Below are 12529 nucleotides of genomic sequence, written 5' to 3'. Positions count from 1 at the left end.
CTGACGCCGATTGCTGTGTTGGCCCCGAACCCTGACCCCCATCCCCAGGCATTTGAGCCAAATGCTGCTGCTGTGCGCCAGCGTTTGGAAGTGATGCGTCGCTTGTAAAGAACAACAAAATGTGTGGAAAAATATATTATTTATTCAAGAATTCCCTCATTGTGCAGTTTATTTCAGTTAGGACAGTCTTGATTTCTCCCAACTCCTTGGCCACCTCTCTGATTGAATGAATGACTACCCTCTGCATTTCAAGGACTGCATCGGTGAGGACACGTCCGCTGCTGGAGGGTTGAGAGCCGCGTGCCGTGGAGACGCTGGGTCCAGACGGCTGCTCAGCTGCAGCATCGTAACCACTGGCCCCGCTGGATCACTCAGCGACTGAAATAAAGATGGTTCTATACGAATAAACTGTAATCGTGTAGCCTACATGTGACTTGACTGCATTAATTTTACTTATTTCACTTACCTGTGTCATCCGGTGCATCTGGCGCGTCAGTGTCGCCCTCCGCCTCAGTCACCACTCCACTTAATAGGGATTTCCCGATAATAGCCGCCAGTCTCTCATCAAGAGGGGTCAGCTCCGGTGTCCCCTTTCCCCCACCCGTGGCAGACACACTCTGGCGATGGAGCGCTAGACGCTTTTTTGCCTCGACTTTGATGTCCGACCATTTCTTTTTTATTTCAAATACAGTCCGAGGTTGTGAGGCTACAGCATTTACAGCGTCTGCAACCTTTTGCCACTCAAGTGCCTTTTTGCGTGCACTTTTTGCACTTACTCAAGTAGCTGGGAATCCCGGAGAGCGGAGAGCAGAGAGCGGGTCCAGGCGAGCGGTGGGCGCAACAGGCTACAGCAGACTCACGTCAGCAGGAGGCTGTGTAGAGAAGGTTAGCAAAGACTTTTACCAGAAAACAACACGCTCCAGACAGGACACGACAGGACAGATGGTAAGAGAACCAGGAACACATGAGACATGATATAATAATCTGGCGGAGAACAAAGGGAAAAGGGAGACTAGAAACAGAGCGTCTCATCAGGGAAAAGGGCGTACAGGTGAAGAGAAGAGAGTGATGAGCAGAGGAAAAAGGGAGCAGCTGGGAGTGATAAGGAGTAGATGAGTCTGAGTCTAGAAGAAACTAACCAAGAGAGGGAGCTAGAGAGACAGAGAAGGATACCCGGTTCATGACAGGGCATGACATGAAGCTGCAAAAGCTGCGCTACATTTAGAATTGATTGTGATTTTTTTTTTTAAGGGAAAACTGCGTAGGATGTGCGTGCGCACGGTTTTATAAATTTGAATATTTCTGTGCGTACGCACGTCCTATGTTTCATCCGTACGCCACTTCTGACGCAAATCCTACGCAAAGTGTTATAAATGAGGCCCCAGGTCTCTATGGTAGCATTTTTCGACAAGTTAGCACGTTTCGATAGAGCAGGGTGCAGCGGGTGCACGGCTTTGCCTCACATGCAGCCGGTGTCGGCATCTTTGTACGAAGCTTCGCCCACTTTCAGCACCCTGCTGCGGTCCACGTTGTTGCACCTGTCTGGCAAGCAGTCTAACTTCATGAACTCTGATACAAATCCTCTGCCAGCTACTGTACAAACTACTATCAGCTGTTTGTGAGGTTTCAGTGCATCTCTTGAAGATGATGTGGAGTTGTATTACTACAATGTCCCCTATTTTGTCAAATACAGCATGATTCATCTCTGCCAACCATCTTCACATAATACTTTGACATTATCTGATCCAGACCGACTCGGCAAAAACTCAATTTAAACAGCGCAAAATGACTGCCTGTGGACATTATAGATAGAAATTATTATATTTCCTTTTTTATTCACACAAGAAATATTTAAACTAGTTTTAATTCAAATTCATGTAGTTTTAGGAAAAGTCAGGGAGCAGCAAGGCTTTGTAATTAATTTAGAAAAAGTTATTGACTATGCAAATTTAAAAACGGTCAAAATGACGCCTTGTTTGTTCTAGTGTTAAAGATAATTACCATAAGTTTAAATGTTGCGGTGAAAATTACTGCTGGTGGCCGTTCAAGTGTTAAAAGTGCATGATAAGCGATAAGTGCACGAGATTTCACTCCTCGTGTTTGAAACTAAACCATGCATTTTCTGTTTGTGTTGCAAAGATAATAGCCATGTCATTTAATACCGAACACTTGTAACTAGTTTGGATCACATTTTGAACACACTGACTTCAAAGTACTACAAGATATAGACAGAAAGGTCAAAACTGTTAAAACCACCCGGTCTCCCCTACTCTGTGGACTTTTTCAACCTGTCAAAGAGTGACTAAACCTCGAGCCAATAGCCAGTTTGACTTGCCTGCGCTTTTTTCACTCCTCCCCTCACTCACTGCAGCGCCTACTCTCGACTACACTTCAGGCGAGGCGAGGCGCATCTCAAACAAGCCTAACCTCATTCAGCAATCAGCAGAAAGCGGATGTAAAGCCCAGTTATAGGTGCGCACATACGATTGTTTATTTAACATACAGAACATTACTCAACGTTTAATATAATCCCAGATTTATGAATGTCTGACCAAACAATTAAAATGTTATGCAAGAAAACCTTGTGCGTTTGGTCATCTGAACCACTTATTTAGACTTATTTGATTAATTTAATGAAATTATTTTGTAACAAGTACGTTCGTTGAGACATAGTACACAACACACTCTTTTCCGCCACCTGCTGGCGTATTTATGTAATATGAAGAAATTTCCACTGAACGGCTGTTTCATTGTTGTTGCTCAACTATAACATTTGCAATGGTTTTTAATGTTTTAATATTTGCATAAAACCCATGGTCACAGTAAATATAAACTTGCCAGGAGAAGAGCTGTTATTCAGCTTTAGTTGATTCTTTCCAGAGACTCGTTCATTTTCAGTTCATTCACCAAAATGATTCGTTCAGATTCGTTCACTGATTCCCATCATGGACCGCATGAACTGAAAATACTGATTACAGACCATCAGAAAAACATTATAATTTGAAGATATAAAGTTAAAAAGTTGAAGTCCCTGTAAAGGCAATTCTAAAAAAAAAATCTAAACACATTATAAATGTTAGAAATGTATTGCTAAAACATATTACAAAGACTGTGAACTGCGAAGTACTGAATTGTGGAGTTAGACCGTTAAACAGTTTTTCACCATTGCTATTTTCCGGATTTTTTTGGGCGGGGCTAAAACGGGGGCTCGATGACGCACTGGAGCCCCTGAGCTCCTGGACACGCCCCTACTTGATGACGCACTGGAGCCCCTGAGCTCCTGGACACGCCCCTACTTGATGACGCACTGGAGCCCCTGAGCTCCTGGACACGCCCCTACTTGATGACGCACTGGAGCCCCTGAGCTCCTGGACACGCCCCTACGTGATGACGCACTGGAGCCCCTGAGCTCCTGGACACGCCCCTACGTGATGACGCACTGGAGCCCCTGAGCTCCTGGACACGCCCCTACTTGATGACGCACTGGAGCCCCTGAGCTCCTGGACACGCCCCTACTTGATGACGCACTGGAGCCCCTGAGCTACTGGACACGCCCCTACTTGATGACGCACTGGAGCCCCTGAGCTCCTGGACACGCCCCTACTTGATGACGCACTGGAGCCCCTGAGCTCCTGGACACGCCCCTACTTGATGACGCACTGGAGCCCCTGAGGCTGGCCGCTCCCTAACAATATAAATAGAGCACATTCGCATCAGTTTGGCGCTCAATCGCGAGTTACTGTCAGTAGCCTAATATTATTAGTTACTACAGCCTACAGTTTGCTAGTTAGCTATGCCTTCGTCACGGAAATGCGTACTACCTGGATGCGATCATGTACGAAACAGATCGGTGTCCTTATTTACCGGTAAATTTCCTAAAAACAATCACGTCAAGAAGAGGTGGATTCATTTTGTGAAGAGCCACCTTGATGGAGAGCTGAGGATCACCACCAAAACCCGCCTCTGTAGTGATCATTTTTACACGGGATAGCTTTATAAACTTTCGTCGGAGACAACTGGGATGCTCCGATAATCCGCTGTTACTGGTGAATGTGGCCGAACCGACAATCTCCCGCCTCGGCCGTCATCCTCCCGTCGCGCCGACACCTGGTGCCATCCTCGGCAGTGCGTGCCCACCAATGAGGGTAAGCTGCCTTGTGTGCTTATGCTCAAACATATATGGCTTGGTAAAACCTAATAAGCTGCTAGGAGCATCCATTCCGGCTGTAACGGTGACCGTTGAGTGTGGCGACTGCAGCTTTCCCGCGAGTGGGCGTGGTTTCAGCGCAGCCAGCGGACACGCCCCCAGCGTTTGAGAGCTGAGACTACTGCTCATTTTTTCAAGATTTTGATAGCTTATTTTATGTACTTGCCGGCTTTTTTTATCATTCAAATTTGGCTGGGTGGCTAATAACACATTTTTCTGTGATATTACAAACTCGGAACACATACTTAATTTTGACTTTACAGGGACTTTAAGAGAATTTGTTGAATACACTTTATTCATTCTGTAAATAATCTCACATTGATGATGAATTTAGTAACAGTCATGAATAGATCGATAAACACTCACACACGCACACACGCACGCACACACTCTCACACACTCACTCACACACACACACACACACACACACACACACACACACACACACACACACATACTCTATACACACACACACACACACACACACACACACACTTCTTAGGTATCCGTGATTGGTCCAATGGTCTGTCAATCATCATCAGCGCTGACGTCATCCATCCTATTTGTCGCCTGAACCCTAGACTATCTCGGGGGTCATAACATTATTATTTGAGAAAAACTATAGTCATGTCATAAACACACAGAAACTCAAAGGTGTTCACAGCAAGCTGTCAAAATAAAAATTCGGTTTAACTTGACAGAAATATATTACTGTTGTACAGTAGAATTTAGATACGTCTCAATGTAGCCTAATAATAATACTAACTCTAATACAAATAAATTATCATTAAAACTTCAAGGAATACTCAAAAAATGTATTCCATGTTTTAATTGTAACAGTAAAGCACATTGTGCAGCATGTTGTTTGACAAAAAGTTTAATTTCATATGATTAAAATAAATTAAATTATGTTTTATATCTTCATTTGATTACCAGAAAAAAACGAATTTGTGTGAAAAAAAAAACACATTTCATAGATTTTGTTGTATAAGTGTAATGTTTTAATGTTGTATAAGTTAAATAAGTTTCAAGATTTCAATTAATTAGACCTGCATTTTGATTACGAAAATGTTGACACCACGTAACTTTAAGACCGTAACCTCCTAATAAATCCTAGGGGAAACACTGGTTATATTTTATGTTTTAATTTGTTTTGTGATGTCTTGTTTTGTAGTGCATGGGAGCATACCAAGATGTACATAACTTTTTATTACATTGAACTTTATGGAAAATGGAGATCAGTGACCTGCTGTTGAATCAAGTGAGCTCCAGTGGAGGGGGCTCTTGTCAAACCTGTACAGAGTCTGTGACTGACAGATAGAGGCGGAGCATCTTCTCAGAAACACAGCCATACATCTGTTGGCTGTCATGAAAAGCTTTCATTGTAGCAGAAACAGACAACAATAGAGCACAGAGACTAAAGAGGTACTGTAATCGTTATTGATTTATTCATGGATAGAGGTTTGAATAATCAATGCAATTAAATGTTATCCAAAAAGAAAATAATGACATTATTTAACAGTAAGATGTTATATATGTTTTGAAACCCATCAACATAACATTTGGTTAAAACAAATACTATCTAACTTTAAGAATGCTGGGTTCAGACAACAGACTACATGTACTTTTTGACTCACACATGTATTTGTTCTTTTTCTTTGTCCAATGGAAGGCTAAAATGGATGAGCTGAGAATTGTTTTGTTGGGTAAGCAAGGTGCAGGGAAGAGCGCTTCAGGGAACACTCTTCTTCGTAATCGGTCATTCCTCACAGCGGCCAGCTCAGAGCGAGTCACTGAAGCTTGTTTGGTGAGCTCGTCCATTGTAAACGGGCAAACAATCAAAGTGATTGACACTCCCGGATGGTGTGATTCTTCTCGATTTGAAACTGACATCAAGCAGGAAATCATCAATGTGTCCCATCCTGGGCCACATGTGTTCCTCCTGGTGCTGCCCATCGGCAGATTTACCAATGAAGAGATAAACACAGTTATGAGTATCCTGAAGGAGTTTGGCGATGAAGTCAACAAATACATGATTGTGCTGTTCACCAAAGGGGATGATCTGGAGGACAGACCCATTGAAGACTACCTGAAAGAAGTCCAGTCAGATCTGAAGAAAATCATTCAGTTATGTGGAAAAAGATATCATGTCTTCAACAACAGAGACAAAGACAATTGCCATCAAGTCTCTTCTCTTCTGAAGAAGATCAATAAGATGGTGGAGGGGAATAAGGAAAAATGTTTCACAACAGCTATGTATCCAAAAGTGGAGCTATGTATCAAGAAGGATGAACAGAGTGAAGACAAAAGAAGACAACAGCTCAGGAAAGAAGCAGATGATCCAGTACAGAACAAAAGCAAAAGTCTATCTGGAAGTGAAAACGGGGGCCGGAGAAACAGATGTGATGCTGAGGAAGGAAAAGGTATATCAGAGGACAGAAAGGAACAAGAGCACCAGGGTTTAACGCAGAGAAAGAGAGGAGAAGGGAAAAGAGAGGACAAAATAAGCAATTTAAAGGCTTGGGAGGAACATGATGACAAAATGAGTGGACACAGTTATCGAGTTGATGGAAGGAAAAATGTGGAAGACAATGCAACTCGTCCCAGAAAAGAGCTTGAACCGAGGAAGCCGATGGAAGACCTATATAGGCTGATTAAGGAGAACAACAGCCTAAAAATAAAAATGAAGGAACTACATAGAAAATTGGAGGAGAAGGAAGGACAGTTTGAACAAATAAAGGAAGAGCTTGAACGAGTAAAGAAAGAACGGCAACAGGATGAACAAAAACAAATGGACATTATAAAAAGATTGATGCAAGAAAAAGAGGAGGGAAAGCGGAAAAGTATGGCCATCCAGAACGATGTTGTGCAGATGGAAAAAATATTGTCCGAGCAAAAAACAACAGATGAAAAAGCAAAATTATTTTCCGAATTATGGAGCAAGTTTAAAGCACTTTTTGGATAATTTTTATTTGCCTATATTACAATTACTTAAGGATTCTAATGATTCAAATTATCATTACAAACTTATCTATCTCTCCAGTCATACAATTTTTTAATTGAATTCTCAAAATCATGTGTACATACAGATGTTCTTTTGTAGTTGTTACTTGACTTAACCACTGTTAGGACGATTGTTTGAAAAAAATTTGAAACTTAATTTACTCTTCGATAGAAACTGTAATTACACTCTTCTTGTAATAAAGGAATGCAAGTTTTAGTCATGTTTTTTGTAGTCTTTTTTATGGACCTCAATTGGTCTACGGGCAGAAATATGAAGCTTACTTACATCTAAGTAAAGGAAAAAACGCAAAGATACATGCTTACCTTCAAAAGGGGAGGATTTAAGATTGTATAATTTAACAAATTAATTATAAAGAGGAGATAATTAAAGGTGACGCATCATGAAAATCTGTCTTGTTCCATGTTTAAGTGCTATAATTGGGTCTCCTGTACATCTACCAAATCAGAAATTGCACCTTTCTCTGGAAATTAAGACGATCAGATTTCGCTCCCCTTCTGGCTAGGAAGGGGATCTTATAATATTAATCTGCACGTGTCCAAAGCAAAGTATGCAAACTGATCTTTCCTTGGCTGCACAGTTAATGGTGAAGGCCAGAGATGGAAAGTAATGAATTACGTTACTACAATTACGTTACGAACTAGCGTTACGTAATTGAGTTTTTTTTTTTTTTGTAGACTACTTCGTATTTTTTAAATCTGCAATTTTACTTAAGTTTTGTTTGAAGTATTGTACTTCGCTACATTTTAAATCATATCCGTTACTGAGTAAAAAAAAAAATACAAAAGGAGAGAAAAAAAAATCACGCTCAGGACTGCATTGATCAAAGGGCGGGAGAACAAACGTGCAAAAAAGGTGATGCAGACCCAGCTGAGAGCGAAACGCCGTCGAATTCTTATGAAGCGAACCATGGCCAGTATGGAAATACTTTGGATGTAGAAAAAACACGTGGTTGTCCTCGATGATAGATATCCAATTTGCAAAAGAATGTGGACGCAAAGTGGCCCCTTCGTGCAGATAAATATGTCCCGTTTATAATTTAAGACCGAATGATTTCTGTGATGCAGAGGGAATCCCGGAATCCAGTCATTAAAATGGAATTTATATGGATGGGTTATATGAATAAATCGAAAGTAGAGCTGTGCAATAAATCCAAACGCGATATGGTCTGTGAATATTAAAGCGTCATAGACTGCTATGTAATCTGCTTGTTCTGCATGTCTCCGTGTGAATTAAATACACTGTTTCGTCTCAAGTATGCATGACGCTCATGGTGTTTTCAGCGTCTGAAAACATGAACATTTCCAAAGCTGCTTTGAGAGAAGCCTAATGAGCATTTTCATCATTTTATTTGAGAAAAACCATTGTCAAATACACTCTGAAACAGTTCACTGCAACCCGTCAAAATAAATGTTTGGTTGAACTAGGAGAAATTACGACAGAAATGTATTACTACTGTAGGCATTGTTATGGAAATTTTACATTTAGATGTGTTTCTTTTGCTTTTGTATGGGTACAACTTGTATTAACGTTGAACTTTCATTTACTCATAAGCATTTAAAAGAATATAATCAAAAGCACATTATTAAAGATATAAAACTAAGTTTTTATAAATATAAGTTGGAATAGGCTTGCAGGAACAATATGTTCTAAGAAGAACTAAGTAGCAAGTGACTTTTTGTACTATGTGTGAAAATATGTGCGCAGCTTTGATCGAACTAAAGATAGACGAGATGTGTGAAAAAGAGCAGCTAAAGAACAGGAAACTTTTGCAGACATGACGTTGCTCAGACCAGTTAGAATTTGGGTTGGACATGAGATAATGAGCTAAGACATCTCCATTTAAGGTAACAAAGGATTTTTACACAGGGTGTGTTAGGGTATATAACCTTGGCGAAAGGGACTAGCCTTCGCCTTCTCATGTCAGATGCTCTCTGCGTGAGAATGCCATAGACCTTCTCATATCAGACGCTGTCTGTGTGGGAACGTCTTATTTCATGCATGAAATAAAATACTTTGTTTAATCTTTTGAGAATCGACTTTGTCTCCTTCATCCAGGTTTTTGAATATTGATAAATTTCCACAACAAATGGCGACGAGGATGCGATTGCAAAACCGATGATCGTCGTGAGGGGAACAGTTGACTGGCCATCCCGAGAGAACACTCTACGGCTCGATATCCTCAAGCTTGAGGAAAGAGAATTGTTCAACTCCTCACGACGACCTAGGTGGACGCAATTAAAGAACTCACAGACAGTGAGACTCACAAGACGGTGAGAGAAAATTTAAATTATTCACATGGTGGATAAGAAAATTATTTGCGTATTGAATATTTTTTCTAAAAGGGTCAGAGTTTTGGAATAAGCGTTTCCAAACAGGGTTTGAGAATAAGCCTAAAAGTAAGTTCTCAAATGCCATGTGTTAATTCTTCTCTAAAAGGGCCAGAGTTTTGAGAATAGGTCTGATAGAAAATTTCTCAAACACCAGACAAGGTGCTCGTTCGAAGGTTCGGACATTAGAGGAGGCACTTGTTTGGGAAAGACCTGCATCGACGGAGGCAGGCAATTTTGAAAGTCCTAGATTGACGAATTTAGGCATGTCGTGGTGGCCACGCTGAGAGAAGAATTAACACAGTAAATATAGTGCGTGGTGACCACGCGGGGGAAAATATTTAAATACGCAAATATAAATACTGTTGATTAAGAAGAAGGAAAGAGGAAAATTTATAGGTAAATATAAAGTAATAAAATAATAAATAAAAATACGCAAATATGGATTAATAAAATAAATTAATATAGGGAAATTGAACAAACAAAATTGTCTAAGTAAAAATGTGTAACGAAAATTCAAAAAAGAAGGATGGAGAACAGGTTGATTTCTCGAAGGGTTCATAAAAAATAATGAACAAAGCAATAGGAATTTGGTATCATGAATATGTGCCGTATTTAAAAGAGCAATATGGGTTCAATGGGGGTTTAAGCGTGTCACATTTGACAAAAACAAAAGCAAAATTGGTCTACTCACGTTGTCAAGAGGAAAGACAAGACACATAGAGAAACGCATTATGCAATCTTAAAAATGACGTATCTTTGAAAAATGACGTCTGACATTGTTTCTTCTTCTCCCTATAATGGCATTGTTTTTTTGTTTGTTTTTGTTTTGTGAGAATAAGAGAGGAGGACAGGACTCATCCGGCTCATCTTCCACCTCCTCGCAATCCTAACCAGATTCCAGCAGCCGCAGAAGGACGGGGTCACGCAGTTCCTAACGCACCACACAAAGAACCATACCACCGCTCTGCAGCCCTCCAGAAAATGAAAGTAAAGACTTTGTTCTTGGATGGATTGGACAGTGACATTTCAAAAGCAATTCAAAAGAGCTGTGTCGGATGGCAATGGCCTCCACAGCAGAAATGAGACGACACGCAAAACATCATGAAGACATCATGAAAGTGCAGTGAAAAATCAACGCAGCCAAGCAAGACAAAGACCTCATGTTGGCCCTGGTGACAATGCAAGGTGTGTATATGGGCAACAACGACTCCACCCATCACCAACAGAACCAGAGAGGCAATGGCAGAGGAAGAGGCAGAGGACGTGGTCGTGGAAAAGGACCAAACTGTCAACAACAACGCCAAGAGCCCTATGATCCAGACAAATGTTTCAAATGTGGACTTAAAGGACATTGGTATAATGATTGCCCACACGGCAAAGGCAGGAATCAGGCGGATTGAAAGGAGGAGGAGGGGGTGAGCGACGGGGTTCCTGTCTCTCCAGCAGATGAGTATAGTCTACCTTTATTTTCTGATTATGCTCGATGCAATGAAGACTTGCTTGCTAGGGTTTTTCTATAAGGCTAATTTTTCTTTACCCTTGATAGAAATGACTGTTAATGACGTATCTTTACTATTTCTGCTTGACACGGGAGCTTCCAATTTTGTAATTAAAGCCACAGAGTTTGAAAAACCAATTCCACTCTCTGGTAAGACGACTTCTTACAGAGGTGCAACTGGTCATGTGGCCATAGAACCATATTCGAAAACCCTTGAGTGTTCAATTGAAGGGGAAAAATAGAATAAAAAATTAAGCATTGTTTTTTAATTACTAAGTTATGCCCAGTGAATTTAATGCGAAGGGATTTACTTTGTAAGTAGGGTGTTTTTGTTTACTGTGGTGATCAGGGCTTATCAGCTGACATGAGAATGACGCATGAAACTGAAAGCACAGAGGATTTTTCTCTGTTTGTATATGAATGGCAAATTTCTGACACGTCTGACCACAAAGCGGCTCATGACAGAGTGTTGCCATCTTCTGAATCTATGAGAGACTCAGATTTACATTGCACTTCTCATGTAAGCACTGATCATGATGATGAATATGCGCAGCATTGATAATGTTGACATAGAAATTGTGACGACTGACTATGTGTATGGGACTGACCAATGGTGTGTTTTGAATGTGAAATTGACTGACAAACAGACAGTGTTTTATGACATGGAAAATGCACAAGCCATATATCACTGGCCAAACCAGTGAAGGCTGAATGGCGTGACGCGGGTCCCTTCATGGCCAGGTGCCATGAACTGACCGACTGGGTCATAATAGATAAAAAAAAAAGAATGATCTGCCAAAATGAAGGTACCAAAAATAGCCATGTCATGAAAACACAGAAGTTTGAGAGCAGTCACAGTGTTGGATGAGGAAGTGAAACTAAACAGACTGAGTTTAACACAACTCCCTGTCATAACAGACGGGTTGGAGAGAGTTTCCAAAATGTTTATGGGCTACTGATAAAAAATGATGTCTGATTGCAGATTGTGAGCCGATTCAAATAAAGACCAAATCCGACTATAGACCAAAAATAAAATGCAGTATCCACTAAAAAGGAAGTGGCAGTTTGTAAGTGCCAGGCTCATACTTCGGGTAGTGATGACGTTTCTAAGGAAAACAGGGTGTCAGAGTTTAGCAGCGAAGGCTGTAGCTCGACTTCCTGTTCAGATAACCATAGCAATACGGCTGAATGAGGAACTAGGTGACAGAAGCGATGTAACAAAACGCTTCTGCCTATGATAAAGAGAAATGGAAGAAGGCAGGCCGTGAATGGAAAAATGGACAATGGGGCCCCAGAAACAAATGGAGATGTTTACTATTATGCAAAATAACTGATTTACCAAAGTTTTTTCCACAGTGGCAGCAGATTTTTGCAGCAGATGTTTGATTTGTGGTATTAACAATGTGGGGAGGGGTCAGGCAATGAGACAGGGGGGCATCCCAGGCCGCAGAGACCATTCTCAAATGTAA

The 12529-nt window shown here is 40.9% G+C and overlaps 1 protein-coding gene across 1 annotated transcript; it reads left to right on the top strand.

Moving 5' to 3' along the window:
- The first annotated feature begins 5588 nt into the window (after positions 1–5588).
- On the top strand, positions 5589–7426 carry LOC306998484 (uncharacterized protein). Its single transcript, XM_079612625.1, has 2 exons — positions 5589–5632; positions 5880–7426. Exon 2 carries the CDS (start codon positions 5886–5888, stop codon positions 7170–7172), a length of 1287 nt encoding a protein of 428 aa, XP_079468751.1. The 5' UTR covers positions 5589–5632; positions 5880–5885; the 3' UTR covers positions 7173–7426.
- Positions 7427–12529: the final 5103 nt, after the last annotated feature.

The sequence above is a fragment of the Phoxinus phoxinus genome (genome assembly GCF_949152265.1).
Source record: "Phoxinus phoxinus genome assembly, chromosome: 1".
NCBI classification, from domain to species: domain Eukaryota; kingdom Metazoa; phylum Chordata; class Actinopteri; order Cypriniformes; family Leuciscidae; genus Phoxinus; species Phoxinus phoxinus.
Note: the sequence above shows the minus strand (reverse complement) of the source record. Positions and strands in the feature narration are given on the sequence as shown.

Bases quoted from the DNA above. Each gene is read 5' to 3' on its own strand.
- LOC306998484 (XM_079612625.1), top strand. From the start codon at position 5,886: ATGGATGAGCTGAGAATTGTTTTGTTGGGTAAGCAAGGTGCAGGGAAG.